Source organism: Contarinia nasturtii, unplaced genomic scaffold, assembly GCF_009176525.2.
Source record: "Contarinia nasturtii isolate CC-2019 unplaced genomic scaffold, AAFC_CNas_1.1 Cnas_scaffold_1768, whole genome shotgun sequence".
In the NCBI taxonomy this organism is placed as follows: domain Eukaryota; kingdom Metazoa; phylum Arthropoda; class Insecta; order Diptera; family Cecidomyiidae; genus Contarinia; species Contarinia nasturtii.
This window is the reverse complement of record NW_022199099.1, coordinates 117883-138440: the sequence shown is the minus strand read 5'-3', so window position 1 is coordinate 138440 and position 20558 is coordinate 117883. Positions and strand designations below refer to the sequence as shown.

At 34.9% G+C, this 20558-nt stretch overlaps 2 protein-coding genes across 2 annotated transcripts in view; one reads left to right on the top strand and one right to left on the bottom strand.

The window, feature by feature from the left end:
* LOC116347285 (mucin-2) overlaps nucleotides 1-20298 on the bottom strand; it is a 32446-nt gene extending 12148 nt beyond the window's left edge. The window contains exons 1-2 of the mRNA XM_031777845.1: nucleotides 19993-20298; nucleotides 1373-1637 (exon numbers count right to left, since the gene is read on the bottom strand). Of these exons, the coding sequence (XP_031633705.1) occupies nucleotides 1373-1465 (93 nt within the window). The 5' untranslated portion in view covers nucleotides 1466-1637; nucleotides 19993-20298. The remainder of the gene's footprint in view (nucleotides 1-1372; nucleotides 1638-19992) is intronic.
* On the top strand, nucleotides 4247-6569 carry LOC116347286 (26S proteasome non-ATPase regulatory subunit 10-like). Its single transcript, XM_031777846.1, has 13 exons — nucleotides 4247-4381; nucleotides 4459-4486; nucleotides 4550-4587; nucleotides 4648-4743; nucleotides 4814-4912; nucleotides 5007-5105; nucleotides 5398-5496; nucleotides 5580-5678; nucleotides 5749-5850; nucleotides 5938-6048; nucleotides 6103-6201; nucleotides 6265-6363; nucleotides 6419-6569. Exons 1-13 carry the CDS (start codon nucleotides 4321-4323, stop codon nucleotides 6499-6501), a joined length of 1113 nt encoding a protein of 370 aa, XP_031633706.1. The 5' UTR covers nucleotides 4247-4320; the 3' UTR covers nucleotides 6502-6569.
* Nucleotides 20299-20558: the final 260 nt, after the last annotated feature.

Here is a 20558-nt window from a genome sequence, read left to right as displayed (position 1 = left end):
AGGCTCATGGAAGAGAGAAAAATTGAATTTCGCAAAACAACTCGGTTAAATGCCACACGCGATGCTCCGAACACAAAGTTTGGAAAGTAGAACGTATATATATACAAAAACTTAATAAGTGAATTTTGCCATTTCAACATTATAAATTGGAAGTGCTCCTTTTATTATGGCTTTTAAACGTATTGAAATTTTACAATGTTTGGCTTAAAACACAAATCATGGAAGTTACAAAGAGATAAGATGGAATGGTTATACTTTTACTGTGAATTACGGAAAAGTAAAATAAAATCACAGCATAGGAAATGTGCTGGGGTCATAAATTTTTTGGATTTGTCGAATTGTCGTTTGTCAGCTTTCACTTCCATTAGAAGGAACGGGTTATTTTTCTGTATTGTTTCCATTTCACGACGTTTTCTTAGCGCTTGGGTACTAAAAGTGCAAAATTTGACGAACATTCGATAAATTACGACGCAAGTTCTATTGGAGAATCGAAGAACCTTCAATGTTATCCATTACAGCGAATTGTAGTGGTTATTAGTCACTTTTGTAATAATAATATAAAATATTGAACATCAAAATTTAAAGAGCAGAACTTTATTTGTTGCATGAATAATCACTTTATAGCGCAAGTCAATATATTTTGAATTCCTTTCCAAAGTGCCAATCAATTTCATTAGCAGACTTCTTTCACTTTTTTTGATAAATCATTCATGAAAGGCATTTTTTTGCTCTTGAACCAATTTTAATATTCACGCCGTAAAAATGTGTCTGAGTAAAGTTCAGCCAGAGGTTCGAAGTGATTGATTTTAAACAAGAGATGGACAGACTGCACAGATGGTGCAATATTCTTTTTTATAACAAAAAACTGAGTTTACTGTCATATTCACGGCATTGACAACAAAATATATCGGACTCTTTACTGGACAGTTTGACACTAAGTTCAGTTCGATCGTTTTTTGACGAAACATGTCTTATTTGTTTTTCAGTAGAAGAATGTTTCTTTTCTGATTTGTTTTTCTTTGTCGAATTTTGGTCGATAAGTTCCAATTTTTATAGTTGGAAAAGTTGAATTTTTACACTAACAATTTGCAAAGTATGAAATTGTAGGTAAAGAGGGAGCACGAATTTATTTCTAGGGAAAAGGCAATAAAATCTACCCTGAATAGTTTTACTAATGACATTTAAAATGACTCTTTTTACCCTGAATATGTTTTTCGAATATAAGTTTTCAGGGAAAATTGCGACTTTTTGCAAGTCGACTTTAAAATGCTACAAAATCTAACGAATATTTACTAAAAAAGAGAGTACTACTCAAAATGTTGTCAATAATTTCGAATTTGGGAAGAAATTGTATGAAAAAATGGAAACTTACGCTAAATAGTGAATTCTGTCCGGCGACAATGACGACCAGTAAAAGCTGCAACCCAATTGTTAGCACCTTCGTGCGAATCGATTTTGAACTCATTTTTTTCCAATGAGATCGAATCCAACACCAGATACCCGGTTTGAATTCACAAATTCAATTTGTGTATTCAATAATCGCACCGATTTTAATCGTCAATCTTTCCGATTTCAAACCGCAAACTTATCGGTCTTACGTTTGATTTACCATCAAGAAATCACGTACAAGTTACAGTCTACAAAAGGAAGAGAATAAAAAAAATTGTTATTAAAATGTTCTTTTTTAATAAATCTGTTCCTTCCTAAAAAAAATATATTATGCAATGGGTAAATGATACGGTCTTAAGTGTTTCTTTCGTCATATTTGGCAAGATTTTAAAGTCAGTTCATTGCAAACAGCAAAAAATCGACTTATTGCTGAAAAAACCTTAAAATTGTGCCACTGTAATACGAAAAATGTGCAAAATTAATAAAAATCGTCAATTTTTGGACGCTTTTAAAACTTCCAACCTAATGACACCTCATCAAGTTCGATGAATTTCGAACCATTGGTCATTTATTTCGGGAAAAAAATGAAAGTGTCCACATTGATTTGTTGAAATGAAGAAAAGTCCATAAAATCACATTCGTTGCACATAATAATCGCACCGCAGCTGGATTTCGCAGCAGCCGATGAACTATCTCTTTTTTTGCTCTCTCTGTCTCTCTCTCTCTCTCTCTCTCTCTCTCTAAATATCTTTGGCGATCACGTGAACAAAAAAAGGTATAACAACGAAACGGTTGCAGTGAACAACCGAGCATAGCGATTAAGATTGGAATTGGTATAAAACGGTAGAACACGTAACACAATTTTCTGACGTTGAGTTTGCCAATTCCGTCTGAAATTGGGCAGCAAAAAAAGAAAGAAAGATAATGTCAATAAATTACGGAGTGTCGAATGAAAAAAGCATTGGCGCAGACAAACAACAATGCAAAACATTTGTAGTACGTGTTTGTGTATGTGTCACCGCGGTTCGGCGAGGCAAAGGTTTAACACGTTATACCAAAAGTTGTATGAACGCTTTATTAAGTTATATATTGAGTGAATTGCACATAAATTTGAACGGAACGGTGAAGCGCCTCTCAATAATTTATGGTCATCGATTAAAGTAAGCACGGGCGACGAGCATATTGAGAAAAAGCGGCAGCGGCACCAACAACAGCATAGCCGTATATGCGCTGAAGGTCGCGCGTTTCAATTACGAATTCGATTAATCGTGCATTGTATACGCGCGCGTCGAAAGAATGAAAAAACGAAGAAGAACGAGAAAAAAGCGTGTGCCATGCGAAGATCGTAAGCCGAAATTGTGTCAAATTGGTTTTTTTTAAATATCCAAATGGTTTTTAGACCATTTTCGACCGAGGAATCACCATTAGCCTATCATCGCAGCGGAATTTAATTTAACGGTTTTTGTTTGATGCTATCGAATTATCGATACATTTGACCGTGTACTTTTCATGGGCAGATTATAACGATAATTTATCCAAAATACGCGTAATTCAAATGATGAACCCGATTTTTTTTTCATCGTCGAAGATGATGATGATGAAACCGTAATTGCGATCACCGTGTGACAGATCAATTTCAATTCAACAAACAAAAAAATCTCTCATACACACAATTGAATGGTAATAATCACATTTCTTTTGAACCAACAATTTAAATAATAAACAATTGATTCTTCAACAACAATATAGCGATCACTTTCAATGTCACGAGTCATCCGAAAGGACGGGTCGAACGATTTTTTGCGGGTCGACAATTGATTTTTACGTACGAAAACATTTCACCCACAACATTTCGCCATCAAATCCAAGTTCAACCAGACCACCGTTCACACATCATTACAATTCCTCGTTTTTAATTAGTTCGATTGTATTTAAACACGCTGATTGCTCATATTTTTCCCGATCACATTTATAATCGCGCGATATTTTTTATTATAATTTCATCGTTTTTGAACTCTGCTGTCATCGCGACGACCATGAAAATGTACATCCAGTTTGAATTGGAAGTTGTGAAAAATGAAAGTGAAACAAAGATGAATTGCAAACTGGTTGGTTATGAGTGTGGATGGTGAAAATTCAATGAACTCTCGCTTTGCAACCACTTTTGTTTGAAATTCCACACTATTAAATGTATATTTAATTATCGCAGCTTTTTTATGCGAGTCTAGAGTGTGGCAGAGGTAATTGCTGAATGAAATTGCACGATTCTCTAGCTGCATCAATCAAAAGTACATTTTGATGGGTTTCATAACATTTTTTCGAACAAAAAGTGAAAAATAATCGAGAGATATTGAACGTTTTCATTGAGATTGACTAATTGGTTTGAAATTCACAGAATATTTCGTCATCAGTTTGCTATCGATACTATTTACACACACTTTTTATATGGAAAGACGATGGTGTTGAGACTTTTATCAACTTTTACCGTAACTTTTTTTCTACTTTCTAAAAATTCGGCGAATTTTAAAACGGGTTACGGTACTTTTCAGATTTCCGAAATGGAGTGCTCAAAGAATATATTCCTAATTTTGGCATGCACAAACGAATGTTCTAACAAAACACGATTCTTATCGTTTCTGTAGCAAATGTGATTGGATCCAATGACGTAAATATTGGTGCTTAAACCGAACTAGAATGTTAATTAAAGATAATATTTGACAGATATATTTGTTATTGCGTTTTCACTGATTCCGAACAGCGATGATCTTATAAAAAGTTCTTCGAATGTGAAATTAGTCCAGTTGTCATTCAAATTCGGAGCAGATCGCATTTAAAAAAGTCCTCTTGCCAACTTCTCATTTGTTCCAAACAGCCAATTTAGCTCTTTCTTCTGTGGTGTTGAATTGTAACTTATCGTATTTGCTTTCAACAATGAAGACATTCGCAGTAGTTATTCTTTATTTCAGTGTAGCTTCGATCAGTGCTTTTCCAGGTAACATTCAAATATCTATGCAAAAATGAATTGAAATACACCTTAACGGTATAGCTATTAATTTCGATCAATTTTAGGGGAAAGATTCAAGCAAACCGAAAAAGAGTAAGTACAATTCAATGTTCTCAACAGCTGATAAACCGTATTTTGTATATTGAATATGAATAGAGAACTATGGCAAGTAGTTCATGGTGCTGCCGAGAGTGGTGAGTGAAAATTTGTGCAATTTCAAAAGGAGATATTGATTTCATTAATGTTCGACACAGGCAATGCAGAAAAAATCGTACAACTAGTGAAAAATATAACAAATATCAGAGACCCCAACACTTTTAACACGCCACTCTATGTTGCGACTAGAAATGGTAAATTCATATTACGCATGAAAGAGTGTCCTTATTTAAAAAGTAAATGAAAATTTATTCCAAACAAAAGGTCATGAGAATGCTGTGGTCGCACTTCTTAAGAATGGTGCCGATGCAAATATTAGAGGAAAAGAAGGATGTGAGCCAATACACGCTGCAGCCAAAGCAGGTAATTTCAATGTCAAAATTCACAAGTATTCTGCACGGAAATTCAAAGTGGTTTATTCAAATTGAAATGTTGATCAAAACCATTTTCATTGTAGGTTATCTGCGAATTGCTGTATTGTTACTTGAAAATGGGGCACATATCAATAGCCAAAATATCGATGGATCAACGCCCTTAAAATTAGCTTCAGATAATGGTAGAACGAATCAATGACACTCTTGTCTTAACCAGACAATATATTGAATTAACTGGTCAGTTCAGCTGACAGTACGTTAGCCAGCTAAATGGGCTAAAACAATAGACGTTATTGTTTTAATGATGAATCACTTTTCTTGTTTTAATGGGAGTGATTGTTCATTATAACAATAACTTCTATTTTTTTAGTCCATTTAGCTGGCTAACGTACTGTCAGCTCATCTGACCAGTTAGTTCAATATATTGTCTGGTCTTAACAACAATGAATAATTGAATGAATTTCATCCCCACAGGTCATGATAATGTAATTGAGATGTTGTTAAACAAACGTGCCAATCTTAATTTGGCTGATAACAATGGCGATACACCGATTTTTGCGGCAACTCGCAAAGGTACATCCTCACAATTTGTGCGAAATAAAGAGTGTCTTTAGTCAAAATCAAGCAAATAATGTTGTCAATTTCATCAAAACCAGGAAATGGCCGAATTGTGGAAATGTTGATCAACAACGGCGCCGACGTGAGAGTGAAAAATATAAAGGGCGAAACTCCGATCTTAAAAGCCACTTTACTAGGTAAAAAAGAGCCGTATAAATATTTGACGAAAAGTTTAAAATTTAAACAAATTAAATGCATTAAATCAAGGTAATGGACGTATTGTTGGGATGCTGATTAGAAATGGTGCCGATGTAAATGTTGTACGAAAGGACGATTCATTAGCACCACTTCATGTTGCAACAAGTTACGGTAAGTCAATGAACATTTTCTGGAAAACACACACACTCTATGTTTCGAACACAAATTTGAGAAAAATATATTTTTTATCAAACTCAGCCCGGGACGTAGTTTATGAACGAATTGCTGAATTACTTATCAAAAATGGGGCAAATGTTAATCTTCAAGACGCCGGTGGAGAGACACCAATTATTTTAGCTGCCGGAGCAGGTTCTTTTTTCAGATTTTTTTAATTCTGCAAAATTTTAATTTTGCTTCTTTCAGGCTCCAAAAAAATCGTTGAAATGTTAGTCCGTTTTGGTGCTGCTGTTAATACAGCCAATCCAAATCTGTCGACACCACTACATGAGGCCACGGAAAGAGGTATTAATATTCATAATAACCAATTATTTTGTGGAATTTGATGCGAAAATTTTGATCAATCAGGCAGTGAACAAGTTGTGGAGTATTTACTGAGCAAAGGGGCCGACCTGAATTTAAGAAATGCAGACAATGACACCCCGCTGGATATAGCCAAAATAAAAGGTTCTGATTACAACTGATTTTGTTTCATTTGACAAATTAATTCTTTCTTCTTCAGGAAATATGAAAATCATCGAACTTCTTGAAACCGCTCCCCAAACTCGATCAGCAGAAAGGACCACCCAAAGAGGAACCAACTAATTACTTATGACCAATATTTTTTAGTTTTATAAACTTATATTCAAGCGCCTTCGTGAATTACGAAAAAAGATCCGTTTTTCTTGTCATAAAAACAATTTAAAATTGTTAAACAAATAAATATCTATTAATTTAATGAAAAATGTGTATTTCGCTGCCGCATCTTGCATAGTTCCAACCATATTTGTACTTATATATAATCGCTGAAAGTTGGAATTGAACGAATTTTTGGTTGAATGAATCAAATTTTGACATTATCGGGAGACGGATAGTTTTCGACGAAATCGACTAACTGTATCTGAATGTATCTGACCACAGAACATTTCGTTGTAAACCCAAAATCGTATTTTCCATAAAATAAATTCGTGGTCTTAAATGTCAATCTGTGACAAATTCTTAAGAATTGATAAAATTCGAATTAAAAAAAATGCAGGAATGAAACTGATTCAAAACCACAAGTTCTTTTATCGATTTCAACTAAAATTGACAACAGCTATTATTTCTAAAAGTAATAACATGTGAAATGCAAAATAATAAGAAAAAAATCATTTGTTTGCTGCGTGGTTGTGTTATTCAACGAAAAAGATAGAAAGTCGGAAGCATAAAAAATTATTTTCTGCGTATTGAAATCAAGATTTTTTTTCAAGTTAAAACGTTAATCATTTTTTACTGCGCAACCACTTCGTATTTAATCATAAAAAGTTGAATGAAATCTATACAATAAATTAACCCTCAACTGCGGTTTAAAAACAGCGACGGAATTCGAGGAAGTAAATAATGTCTCCCGCACTGTTTGAAAGCGTAAAATGCAGTGATGGTTTCTCGTTAGCCAGCATTGTCTTAGCCTTGGCTTACACCAAAAACTGGTGTATGCCAATCGTTAGCCAGCTATCTGTGTGACTACGTACGGTTCTCACTGACGTTTATGAGTGACATACAACTCAGTGTATTATATATACAACACATTCTTTAGCCAGTGTATACATTTGTGGCAAGCTAGCCAGCTAATGTGCCCATCACTGGTAAAATGGAAAGTAAATGAATGGCTTGAACCTGATTGCATCGGGCTGAAAGCAGTAATTTTGGGTCTGGACTCTTTTGAAAACAATATTCATTATCAGCCGATAATGGCTAGAAACCACTAATAGACGAAATTAATTTAAAAGCTAAATGAACCGAAAAGACACCAACAGAGACACTTCGAAAAGATACCAAGAGACACTGCAAAATTAGGACTTGCATGGAAAGGTGTTCGCAGCGTGGAAAAGTAGCATTTGGATGGCAAAAAGGTGGTTTTGCACAGTAGTAAATCTACGCGGCATGAAATTGAAATGTCTTGAATGAAGACATTTCATGTAAATGACGTCATTTTATGGCATGTCGATATAAATGTCACGCGAGTCCATTAACCACGCTCGTACTCTGGCTGACATTGATAGCTGTGGTGTATAAAGATTTAAACAGCGTTAATAAAACACACTTAAATCTAGCGATTAAACGCAATTGAGCCGACGACCGAAAAAAAGAATTGCTCTGAAGATGGTATTCAATGTGAAACAATTGAAGTTGAATACCTTCAATATGGAAGTTGATGATTCAGCGAAAAAACGCGATCGATGAGAGGTTTTAAGAATCGAATGTTTAAACAAAGTGCTTTTGATAATTTGTTTTATCATTCGAAATGCGCAAATTGAATCACTTTATTTACCCAGCTGAAAATCGTCATGAATTGAAAATTCATTGCAAGTGATTTATGAGTCAATCAATGAAGTATTGATTGCGATTGCGCGAATCCAATGTTATGCGATTCCATTGTTCACGATTCGAGGCGAACAAAACGCACAAACTCGCTTTCGAGTTGAATGAAATGTTTCCCTTTTAACGTTGCTGGTATAAATCACCGCAAATAGTCAATTCGTGTTTATCGTCACATTATTATCGCAATTGGTTGTTCGATGACGGAAAATCTCATCACCCGATCGGTATGACATTTTCGATCAAATCTCATCGTAAATCGTGTGTTTAGGCTGAAAAATATTCCCATTGTCGTGCCATTGGATTCCACATTATTTATTATTACATTGAAACGTTGCTGTGATTGCCGGCGGACATCGCGAGTGATAAATCACTCAATATGCGATGACGATTGAATATCGTTTAAGGCGACAACAAACACACACATTTCGGAATATTTTTCAATGTTTCGATGAGAAAAGATGGCTGAGCCCAACGATCGCAAATTGTGTGATTGCAGTGCGGTGATTGTAACAACAAAAGAAGAACAAGCAAAACCGAGGTGAAAAGTTCATCGCCAACGACTTTCTCATTCTCGATTTCTCGAAATAGAGAAAAAAAGCGCTACATTCCAAACGAATTATTATTATACAATTACAAGGCTGGTGCATCGCAAGCGGGAGAGACAGAGAAGAAAATCGATATGAATATTTGGATTTGGAACATTGAATTTCGAAAATGCCAATGACATCATAGCTTTCAATCACTCATCGATCGTGATCGAAAAACGCTTTCCGCCACAAAACCTTCTTTTTTATTTAATAACAAATTCATTGCACCGAAACACTTATGTTCATCCTCTAATTACCATCAGTTTTGCTGCGATTTTAATGCCAAAATGTCAGTTTTGGCACTTTAGTAAAAACTTAATTAATCAAAACATTGCTTAAATCTCACAAACACTATGCTCGTAACGATAGATATTTATCGCACTATTTTTACGGTGATTTTCAGTGTGAATTGCGTTACACAACTTTTGCTTGGCCATTTAAAACAACTTCTTGATGTTATTTCAATTATTATTCAATTGAAAGTGTGGTCTTTTTTTCTCTTTGGCGTTCGCATGATCGATGATAGACAACAGTATTTAGATGCTTCTGTGTGGTTTGATTTTGATGGTTTGACACGTATGGAATTTGGGGCATTTGCATCTTTGTGAAGGACTTTAGAGCAACGAAAAGAATTTGCGAACTTTGGAGTGATGCAACCGATGAGATGATATTTTGAGTTTGGACAAATTCGAACGCATTTTGGTTTGCATCTTTTTAAAACGACCATACACAATTATCGCATTCTTCTAGTTTTAGTCAATAAAGTACTAAAAATTAACCGTTTGTTTGTTAATTCAAAGGTCTTCAATTTTCTGATATGAAATAATAAAACCCACTTGTTTACTTCAGAAGCTGTGCTATTAATCAAAAGATCTATAAAATCAGAACTTTTACTCGAACTAGCTTCAGGAGCTGCTGGATAGTTGCTGTTCAGCAGTAGGTGATGAATTAATAGGCAACATGTTTTCGTCTGAAATTTTGTTCGAGAATTGAAAGAGACACGTTTTAAACTTACTCCGAAAATGTGTGAGAAATCCGAACACCAGAATAACCCTGATCGAACCCCGTCATGCCAGAACTATTTTCGGGAAGTTGTAGATTGGACGTTCGGATTGGGGGTCTGATGCGACCTCTGATCTTAAGCAGTGGTGTCAACGGACAGAGATGGACTCGGACAAACCATCGATTTTGGTGTCCGTCCGAACTTAACTTCACGAGGTTCATGAGTAAGAGTCCGCACTGCAAGATTTGCATAGTGAGAGAAAATTCACAAATTTCGCCTTTACACAAAATTACTGCTTACGATAGCGGCTGGCGAATAACAGCAACTGATCAGTTAGTAGTACTACGCTAACTTGGTATTCCGCTCCAATTTAAAATGCATTAACTGACATTTATTGTCAATAAAACTTGAAGAGGTCAAATCTCTGCAAATTCTACACGAAATTTCCAATAGTTTCCAACTCACAAATCGTTTAAAAAACCTGTTCAATCATCCCAATCAAAAATTAACCGCCAATGAAATCTCATCATCAAAATCAATTAAATACATCATAAAATGATTATATGTGTGTTTTATGATCCAACATATTCATTAGTCTCGACTAATTTTGTTGCTGTTTTTTTTCTGGGTGAAGATCTCGCTCAAAAAAACATGAGTGCTAAACGAATCAAGTGGCCAGCTTTTCGGATGATCCATTCGAAAAAGGTTGGTAGTTGCGATGCTTGTTAATCAATTAGTCGTTATTTGAAGTGTGAAACGTGTATAAGAGATAGAGTTGATTAAATTGAAGCCAACGTTAAGCGTGCGAAGTGTGCTCTCAACAGAATCATCGCGTGCGAGATGCGATCGTTAAACTTCAAATAGGTCGGCAAACATTGTGTGTTTTTTATGACGTAATTTTGTTGTTTATCTGGCGCGCGTAAGCGATGAGAGTAAAATCGAAAACTCCATTAATTTCGGAAGATAGTTTGGAAAAATGTCGACGAATTGCGATAAAAAAAAGCGCAAGCGTTACACGGGTTAAAGATTACAATGTGTATTTCAATCATTGGAACTCGTACAATGCACAGCAGTTGGTAGCCACCACAATTCCGTTTGTGTAAAACGGTAATTTCCCAATACGCGAATTTGAATTGATCTGTTTTGACCGAGAAGATTGGGAGAGACGTGCGTGAAGCATGAAATAAATGCACATATATGGTTTTGTATTGAAATTCCAGTTTTGGATGCGCAAGCGATTATTTAAGAAGATTGCGATCGATTTGCTCGAAAATGCTCATCGCAATCGAGATTGTGCTCTCATGTCAACGAGCGAGGGCGAATGCCAAAACGGAACGCTGCACAACAATTATGCAATCGCGTAAGATCAACCGATTACATTTGCATGCGATGTGCAATACACACATTTCCGATGCTTAACATCGGTTGTAATGACAGACAGTTTTGTTTTACACACCGATTTGGGTCGAAGTTGAACATGAGCAAAATCGCTGCTTTTTTCCTTTCTTCTTTTCTTGGTTCACCTCGTTCATGTCGAACACTCTCATAATCATTCCAGAGTTCCTTTCTCATCACTCAAATTAAATAATCATCGCATTTTAAACAAAAAAATTTATCAAATGTGTAACACATGCCGCAAACACGCGATTCATTGTTTACTACGGTTGTTGCTTCGTTCCAAGAAATAACAATCGATTAATTGAACCCAATTAATCACTCCGAAAATGTCACATTTGAAATGAGCAAACAAATTTCCGCATCGTCATTAAGATCCAATTTAAATGTTGAAGCTCGCATAATTTCGACGTTAATTTGAACCATATAAATAGTGGTCACGTGATTGAAAGATTGAATTGCTAATTTTCGTTGAAAAAATAATAATGACCGAAATTAAATATGTTGATTGATTAAATTTCTGTGAACTTTACCGAAACGGATGATTCGCGGCTAGTTTAAGGGTAACAGTCGCTGAATATAATCAAAAATTAAATCGTTTTTTATGTCGCTGTTGATTGAGCCTATGGTGATTCACTTTTTGGCCATTGGTGAAGAGAGAGGCATTTCAGTGTCATTCGGTTTTCGCGATGGGATTAAAATCAACAACTTTTGACCTGGCGGTAATCCATTTTAGCTTGCACATTTCGCACTTTTTTCTCCTGACAACACCGAAATATGCAAAATTAAGACCATTTGTGTAGCAAATCACACGCGCATCAATCATGCTCTAGAAGTCACTTAAATCAAGGTCAAGTCCGAACAATCACTTTAAAAAATGCGGTTTAAAGCGAATTACTTTATCAAAATCGAATTTCTGTTGTAATTTGATCAAAAAAACAAATTCTTCGAAAATAAGTGTTTCTATAAATAAACGTGCTTTGTGCTAGGGTTTGTCATTTGGACGCAAAATTTATGAATTTCTCACGAGAATCTGATTAAAGTTCAAAGTAATTTGATTTATATTCGGATAAAAGTGCACTAATCGGCTGATAAACTGTGTGATAAATTATGCATAAAACCAGAAATTCTATAATAAAAATGATTTTAAACAAAAAAAATTCTTCAATAAAAAAAAATTCTACTCGGCACGGCGCTTTTTTTTGCGCGATTTTTTCTCAATTTTTTTTCTAAAGAAAAAATCGCTACTTTATCGTTTAAAATACATATAAGTGTCTCTTTTATAAAAGTGCTAACCTCTGTTGACTCTGTGATTATCTCTCATGAAATTAAATTGCTGTTTCATCACTTTGCGAGACTTTTTTCAGATTGAATTCTAATTGGTGAGCGGCACGAATGATATTCCACTCGATTCCCATGTAAAGAGTTTCTTTAACAATTGTTGAAGATAAATGAAGAGCTCTCATGTTGACGTTAATCGCATCATGAACCCATAAAAACATTTCTTGTTTTCGCGTTCCTTCTTCCAGATAAAAGCAAGGATCAATCTTTTCAAATTAACTCATTAATACCGACCGCAAATTGTCGATAATTTGTGTTCTCATTCAATTATTGTTTTCTGTTGTTTGCATGTTTTGACACAAAGCGCGTGTTGTCCACGGCCCACAAAAAATGCGGAAGAAATAATGTTTTTGAATCATAAAAAGGTCGTTGAAAATAGACACAATTTGAATTTTCCCAAGAGACGAATAGGCCGCGAATTGGAATGTTCGTGTCTGAAATTCTTCATTCAAAGTGGGTCGACAAAACACAATGACATTTCAAATAATAATTTTATGGAAATGAGCATGGAATTTTTGTTGGCCGAAAAGAATTGAACGACTCCCACATGTAGCACCAATAACAAAAGGTGCAAGTGAGAGGAAAAGAGCATGAAATTAAATAATAAAAAGTGAAATGATTTCAAGCGTAACATACATGTGGTGTTGTAATAGCACAATTTAAAAGAGCGAAAGTCAAAATTCAAAACTTTGCCGAAATGAAAAATTAGTCGAAATTCACGTGCCAAAAACCGGTTTCATTCTGAATCAGAAATAATCGATAAATGGCACTAGTAGAGAAAAGAAGCAAGAACCTAGAGAGAGAGAGAAAAAAGGCAACGATTCCAAGGCAAAGAAGATTTATGAGCGTTTAGCCGTTTTAATTGCCATTTTCCGGATTCTAATCAATCACGTGAACCACACAATGAATTGTTCTGTTTTGCACGCTGCAACTGGCTAATTAATCACTGTTTGCCTGCAGTGCATGAAATACGATTCATGTTAAAAATAGCAATACTTTTTTTCTCTCTCATTTCTCGTTTCAATGACACAGAAAAATTGTATTAAAATGATGTACTGGCCGATTTTCACGATTTATATAAGAAATTTGCTGAATAATGTTGTTTTATTGAACGAGACCAGCTAGCACACAAAAATGGAAGTAACGCAAAAAAAAGTCGACTAATTTGAAGCACTCGGCAAATAGACGCAAAGAGTATACAAAAGAAATTATGATAATGATAATAATTACTGCGTGTAATGGATCTTCAATATTCGCACAAAACTAAAGCGTAACGCATCATTTCTTGTTTACACACGGTCTCTTCATTTCGACCTCATCTTCTTTCTCTCCTACTCTCTCTGTCTGTCTGTCCATCTCTGATCTCTATCTTTCTTTCTACTTCTCTCTCCCCCTCTTCCACCTCTCCGTCTCTTTCTCTCAATTACGCACAATATTTCAAAGCTGCAAGACAATGAAGGAAATGAAATTTTTCAAAGTAAAATCGAAAGTTATAATTTTTGTTCGGGAAACCATCTTTATGTACATATGGAAATAATATGCACGATAATTAGACTGGTGAACGCTAATATGTGTTGAAAGTTCGATCTGTGTACACATCATATTCTTAAAATTGTTCATTTGTTTGCTCACACCGAGTGGAAAGAAAAAAAAAATATTATGCAATTTTAACATCTTTGCGTTCAAGCATTTGTTTATATGTTTGCGATGTGAGTGACTTTAATTGTTGCGCTTCAATAACAACAATCGATCGTACATCAATGAACGCGTATATATTAAGTGCGTACACTCATAACAAACTGTATAATGACGGTGTGTCGTTCGTCATCGTCGTCTTCATCGTGTTGTGAAATATGATGCCAGTCTGTGTTTGCTGACAAAATATTTATTGAGAAACCCACGTATGTAAGCACAAGTAAACAAGGCGCATTGCGTCTCATTGAAAGAACAAGTAAAAGATTTCAATTAACACGACAAACCTACAGACACTTTATTTAAACTAGATTATGATTGTGGCAAAGGGTCTGCAGCACTTCTGTTAAAATCAACTTTTATGTAATTTCGCTTGATTTCACACGTTTTGGCGGACGATTTTTTTCAGACAGATGTTTATTCGAAGGCAAGTGCGAAATTTTGAAATTGTCGGTCGTTAGATAAGATATAAGTTTGCACATTTTTAGCCGAAAACACGATTAGCACGATTGATAAACAACGCCTTTTCGTTGACATACATCAATTTTTTTCAATGAAATTTTTCATGGAAAGTTTTTCGTTTGATTTTTTAAAGCGACTCTTTAGCAGGGACTCTCCACAGGGAGAGTCTCCCCGGTCAATGGTGAGGAGAAAAATTGGGACCAGGAATGGTGAGAAATTTTGGAGAAGAGCACTGATTTTTGTAGTGATAGAAACAGCTTTTAGGAGAAAAAAAACGTTTTCTTCTCAATTGACCAGGAGGACCCTCGCCAATGCTCTCTACCCTCACACCATTGCCTCCCTCATAGGAACAGTCCAAGCTCTTCTGTATATTTCCGTCGTTTTAAATTCTCCTTCGGTTCTGATCAAAAATCAAAAAATTCACGTTCTTATGTCGTATGCCAATTTCGGTAGCGCCTCATTTATTCCGGATTTTCTGGTTGTTATTCCAAAAAGTTTATTGTGTTTATTGGATCTTTGCACCAAATGACACGTCTTAAACTGTTCTTCAATGTAGAACATTTTCTCTCTTTCTCATTAAATTTTAATTCTTCTAGAAAAAACTTGAACTACTTGACTATTCCGGTAAGTGAGAAGTTGAAAGTAGTTAAGACTACTTAGATAGATTTCAAGACTCTTTGTTTATTGAACACGTCATTTCAATCTACCTTATTGTTTGTACATGCAGACTTACAAGATATATTTGTATTCGAGTTGTAAGTCTGCGGCTGTCAGTCTCCGTTCGACTTAGTCGACTCAAAATGCACATTAAGACAGATTAAAGCTAATGCCTTTTGTCACACCTTCAACACGTCAAAGCGCGTCAATTGATCTTCAAATCTTGCTCTCGAAATGCCAGCGAATGCATAAAAATGAACTGGCGACACCATTGTTGTTATTTATGGCTTTTAGCATCTTCTTAAGCCAATTTGACGGAATATAAGAGAGAAAAAGACTTTTTTTATGTTAACACTTTGAATTATTGCATGTTTGACCAGTTGAATTGAATAGCAGCACAAAACCGGAATTCTTGAATTGATTGACAAGTCAACTATTTCTCAAGTAGAGAACATAGATAATGCTAATGAAAAGTAAACAACGGATTAATCTTCGGCAGCAGAAAAATTCGTTAGAAAAAAAATAGCAGTCAAAAAAAAAATTGGCGATTGTCCAAGAATCGTTATCAAAACTCGATCAGAAATTAGTGGACACATAATTCAAAACGAAATTAGAAATGATCTGATAAAATATCGATTTTATTAAAACATAAAAAAACAAGAAAGTAGACAAAGACACGGTAACTCAATGGAAGAAAAAATGCCAAATCGAATTTTGATAATGAAAAAAGTTTAAAAGAGTAATGAACACCCGGCCTGGCTAATGAACAGTGAGAGGACAGTTATGTAAAATGAGAAAAAATGGAAGAAAAAATGACTTTAAATTCGGAATTTCGAACGAAAATTGGCCAAATCGCAAATTATACGAAGTTTTCGGAAGCCGATTTGCTGTATTCGTAGGGTGATAGCAATCGGTTATATTTAAAAATTGCAAAAAATCAGAAACCAAGTCCCAAATGTGTAATCGGAAACAGAAGTAAAAAAAGTCAAAAAATGTGGACCGAATGCGATATAGATTCTCAAAGTTTTCTATCTAGTCAAAGTAGGCATATGATTATTTTGAGCTTTGCTATGTCTATTTTACTGACGAAAAAAATTTAAATTCAAGTAACCCTAGAAACGAATGTCATTCATGTAAAATTAACCAAACAAAAAGAACGTACAAAATTCGTATTAAAATTTGTAAAATTTCTGTGCAAATTACCCAGTAAAATTGCGTATTGTGTGAGAAAAAAATGGAATCCCGAAATTTAATGAATTTGATTTACAATGCAGCTCGTCAACTTGCAAATGGTGTGGTTCAACTCCAAATGGACTCCAACAATAATTATGATCGTGAAACTGAGCAGGGATTAATATATGATTTTTATGCTCGGATTCGTTTTGGGGTCGAACAATTTTTACTGGACCACCCAACATTTAAACGAAGACACCAATTTCGGAAACTATATTATGACATTCAAATCAAGTGAATTTTTATCATATCTATCAAATGTTTGTTTCAATACAATGTTCATAATTTTTCAGATTTAATGAAGGCATACAACCGTTGGAAGATTTTCTGCAAGATTTTTTTGGTGAATCAATAAATGACAGTATAACGTTTCAAAATGTTCTCCAGCGAACTTTGGGCATATTTCGAGAAGTATGGGAAAATGCGAGATAAATCATTAAAGATCGTGTTCGAATGTATTCGAAACTGAAAACATAAATTCAACTTTTTTCTTGTTTCATTATTAAAACTTTGAATTAGAACGGCAATACAGTCACCAAAATAAGAAAAAATCGAAATGGTTTCGTTTATCTCAAGATAACATGGTTGAAAATCGAGCAAATTTATGTAATTCTCTAATTTTATCGAAAGTCCACCGCCCACGTAAAAACTCAATTAACACAGATATGTTAAATTCCTTCGACTTGAGCTGGTCGGTCGCATTCTCAAATCAATTTACTAATACACAAAATCCATGTAAACTAATTAAAAACCACGGTTAATTTTCGACGAAAGTCCAAAAATACCACTTTCGTTTCGTGCAAACAAAGACCGTGTGAATAACTACATAACTAACCTATCTCAATCGCGGTAATTTTTATGCATGAGCGGCGAATAATGAAGTGAAAAAAAGAGAAAGACAGAAAAGAGAGAAGGAGAGTGAGGGGAAGAGAGAGAAGAGAAAAAGCAAACAGTAATAATAATAATAATATGCACAAAGATAGATGGGTTATTGTATATAAATTGTTTGTTTATACAAATCGTGTGCATTGATGGACACAAAAGCATTCATATTATTATGAGAAATAAAATGGAATGGGTGATTACGAAAAAAATAAACTGGTTCAGAAATTCTTGTCGTTGTTTAATGAAAAAACCGTCATTATTTATGTATGTTTCTGGCAAGAGCCGGGTGACTGTGTCATGTGACTCGAATGGGAATGTATGCAATTTTTTTAAGTAAAATAAATTGAAAATAATATTTTAATCAGATTTAATTCGATCGAAGGTGCTTTAAATTGCGCACCGTATGGCGTTCAGGCAATAAAATGGGTTGGTAAGCTCCCGTGGATGTGTATGATTGTTGTATGTGTCTGGTAGTTTGCATGTGGAGCGATGATGGCCATCGTTATCTGTCATCCATTTAGCAGCGGCCGAACGAGAGAAAAAATCTGTGCCATTGAAGTTAATGGTATTTGAATGAATATGGCAAATGTTCAGACAGCAATATTCACCGTCGCACGCAATGTTCGGTTGTGCGCATGAATCAGCGCGATTTATCCAGCCAGTCGAGTTGTCGTCGTCGCTTCGAATTACTTATGCTTTTTTTGGAAATATTATGCCCCGAACAATGCACTCTCGAATGGCACAAGAGCATGCGCAACAACGACAACGACGACGACACCACTGTAAATGGTAAAATTGATGGCGTGCAATGTGTGAAAAAGTCAAAGGCAATGAAACCGTCGATGTGACGAGAGTTGTATGCCTTTTAATCGATGATCGTTCATTGTGTGCATGTGTAATTTAAAACCAAAATCACTTTCAAGACAAAATGCCAACGAAACAATCGCAATTGCAGTCCAAAACGTCTGTCTCGTCTTTTGCTCTCTTTCGTACCTTTTTGCAATTACGGTTGCAATTTTTACTCACGTGACTCGGTGCAGAAAAGCCAAATCATGCATCTCATCCCAAGATCGAGCACTCTCAAGCAATGCTCTCAAGTCTCCGAAACTCTTGAAACACTTTAAATGCTCTTTAGTACATTAATTGCCAACCAACCAGATACACATCTTCAATAAACACACACACACTTTCGATCCAAGGATGGAATTCATAAAGTCTATCAAAATATACACATATATTCTTTTTTTGTTCAATCTATGATTAATTGAACATTCTTCATTTTATCGCATCGCGATCGGTTTCACCTTTTAATTAGTACCGACAATCGAACTCTTTTATAAGATTCTGTTTTGAACAACCCAACAAAGCATTTATTGATTGATAAATGGCGAAAAATAACAAATAATTACTATTCTATGGATTTTATTGCACATTGTACGAAACACAAAAGGTGTGAAGTAACAACAAGCTTGAGCATCACACCAAACACACACACAAACGAAACTTTTCTTCTTCAATGATACATCTTTTGAACCGATTAACAAAAAGAATCATGAAAGGTCAACGATGTTAATAGATTCGGCGTTTATTATGAATCATAAAATTCTGAAATTACCGTTTTAATGTGATTCACAGACTTTTCGATGTGAAATGGCATTTATGGTTTTTTTTCCGTAAATTCCTTTGGTTTGCGCATCTTAAATTCTTTGCGTTCAATTTTGATTTTTTTGGCCAGATTTTCACACTTTTTTTATGTTTGTGTGGAAAGATCATCATTTTTAATTTTTACATGGATTTTTTTGGGAATTTGAGCCGATTTCTAAAAATAGAATTTTTTATTACTTTTCTGCCCAAACCTACAAAAGGTATTGTTTTCAGTGGAGAATATTAGAAAAATCACACCTAGATCGAAAGTTGTCAAGTATTCGAATATGAAAAAAAAAAATATTTTTAGAAATTGCGATTTCATGCATAATTTTTGAACTTTTAGTTTTTAAACGCATAAAATGGCAATTTGTCGAATGAAAATTCAATTTTGTCATTCTTAACTTTTCTTGTTTTTTGCTCATTCAATTTTCGTTTTTGCTTTTAAATAATCAAAATTCCGACTCGTTGGCTTAAAGATCCATCAGCCGTGTTTTTCAGAACATTTACCAAAGATGTGAGTAAATATGACGGTTTTTTCGAATTTATGAGAAATTCCCGTTCAAATGATTACGAAACGATCTCACGATATCAAAGAAGTAATAAAAATGGCACTTAAAATCTGAATCTTTTGTAGTCCAAAAGCTTTTACATAACTTTTTTCGCTTTTCATTTCTCTTTTCTCAAAAATTGCAAATTGGCAATTTGAAAATGGCCTAAAGTATTATTCCAAAAAATCAACAAACGACAAGAACACTCAAAAACCTTGTAAAAACCGTTCATTTCTAAAAAATAAAATAAATTTTTAGCATTTTACGTAATATTGCCACACTTTACCACACTTTTGTGAAATTGATGTAAAAGTAGAAGTTCACTGCAGTCAGCTGGTGTTGTAAAAGAAAATTAGAATGTTTCGTCTGTCCAAAAATTGTGAAAATACACAACACTAACAAAGCACTTGATTGTTCGAAATTGAAAATTGCATAAGTGAGAACCCACGGAACGCGACTCAAAAAATCAAATAAACTGCTGAGAAAAATAGAAACGGTAACTAATTGAGCGAACGAGAGTGGTAAATTGCACGTTTGATCAGATCGAAGATCTATGAAAAACTGATGATCGTTTTGCTGTACCGAACACACACAGCATTCATAGTTTTGCATTGCAAAGTAAACAAAAACTGAACGGATGCGGGCGATCGCAAAGTGTGTATGCCGAAAGAAATGCGCGAAATAGTCAAAATAGCGAAACGCTTTACAGTGTCTAGCGGCGCGCATGTAACCGCAAAACAATGGTGTGTGCAAATGCAACACCAACGGAATCGTTTTTGCCGAAATTCAGCGGAACGACTGTAGGTGCGCGAAACCAACAACGGGAGTGGGAGACAGCAAGTTCGCGTATGC

Bases quoted from the DNA above. Each gene is read 5' to 3' on its own strand.
- LOC116347286 (XM_031777846.1), top strand. From the start codon at position 4,321: ATGAAGACATTCGCAGTAGTTATTCTTTATTTCAGTGTAGCTTCGATC. The intron at 5,106-5,397 runs GTAGAACGAATC...TCATCCCCACAG, and splicing joins AAAATTAGCTTCAGATAATG to GTCATGATAATGTAATTGAG. The intron at 6,049-6,102 runs GTTCTTTTTTCA...TGCTTCTTTCAG, and splicing joins TATTTTAGCTGCCGGAGCAG to GCTCCAAAAAAATCGTTGAA.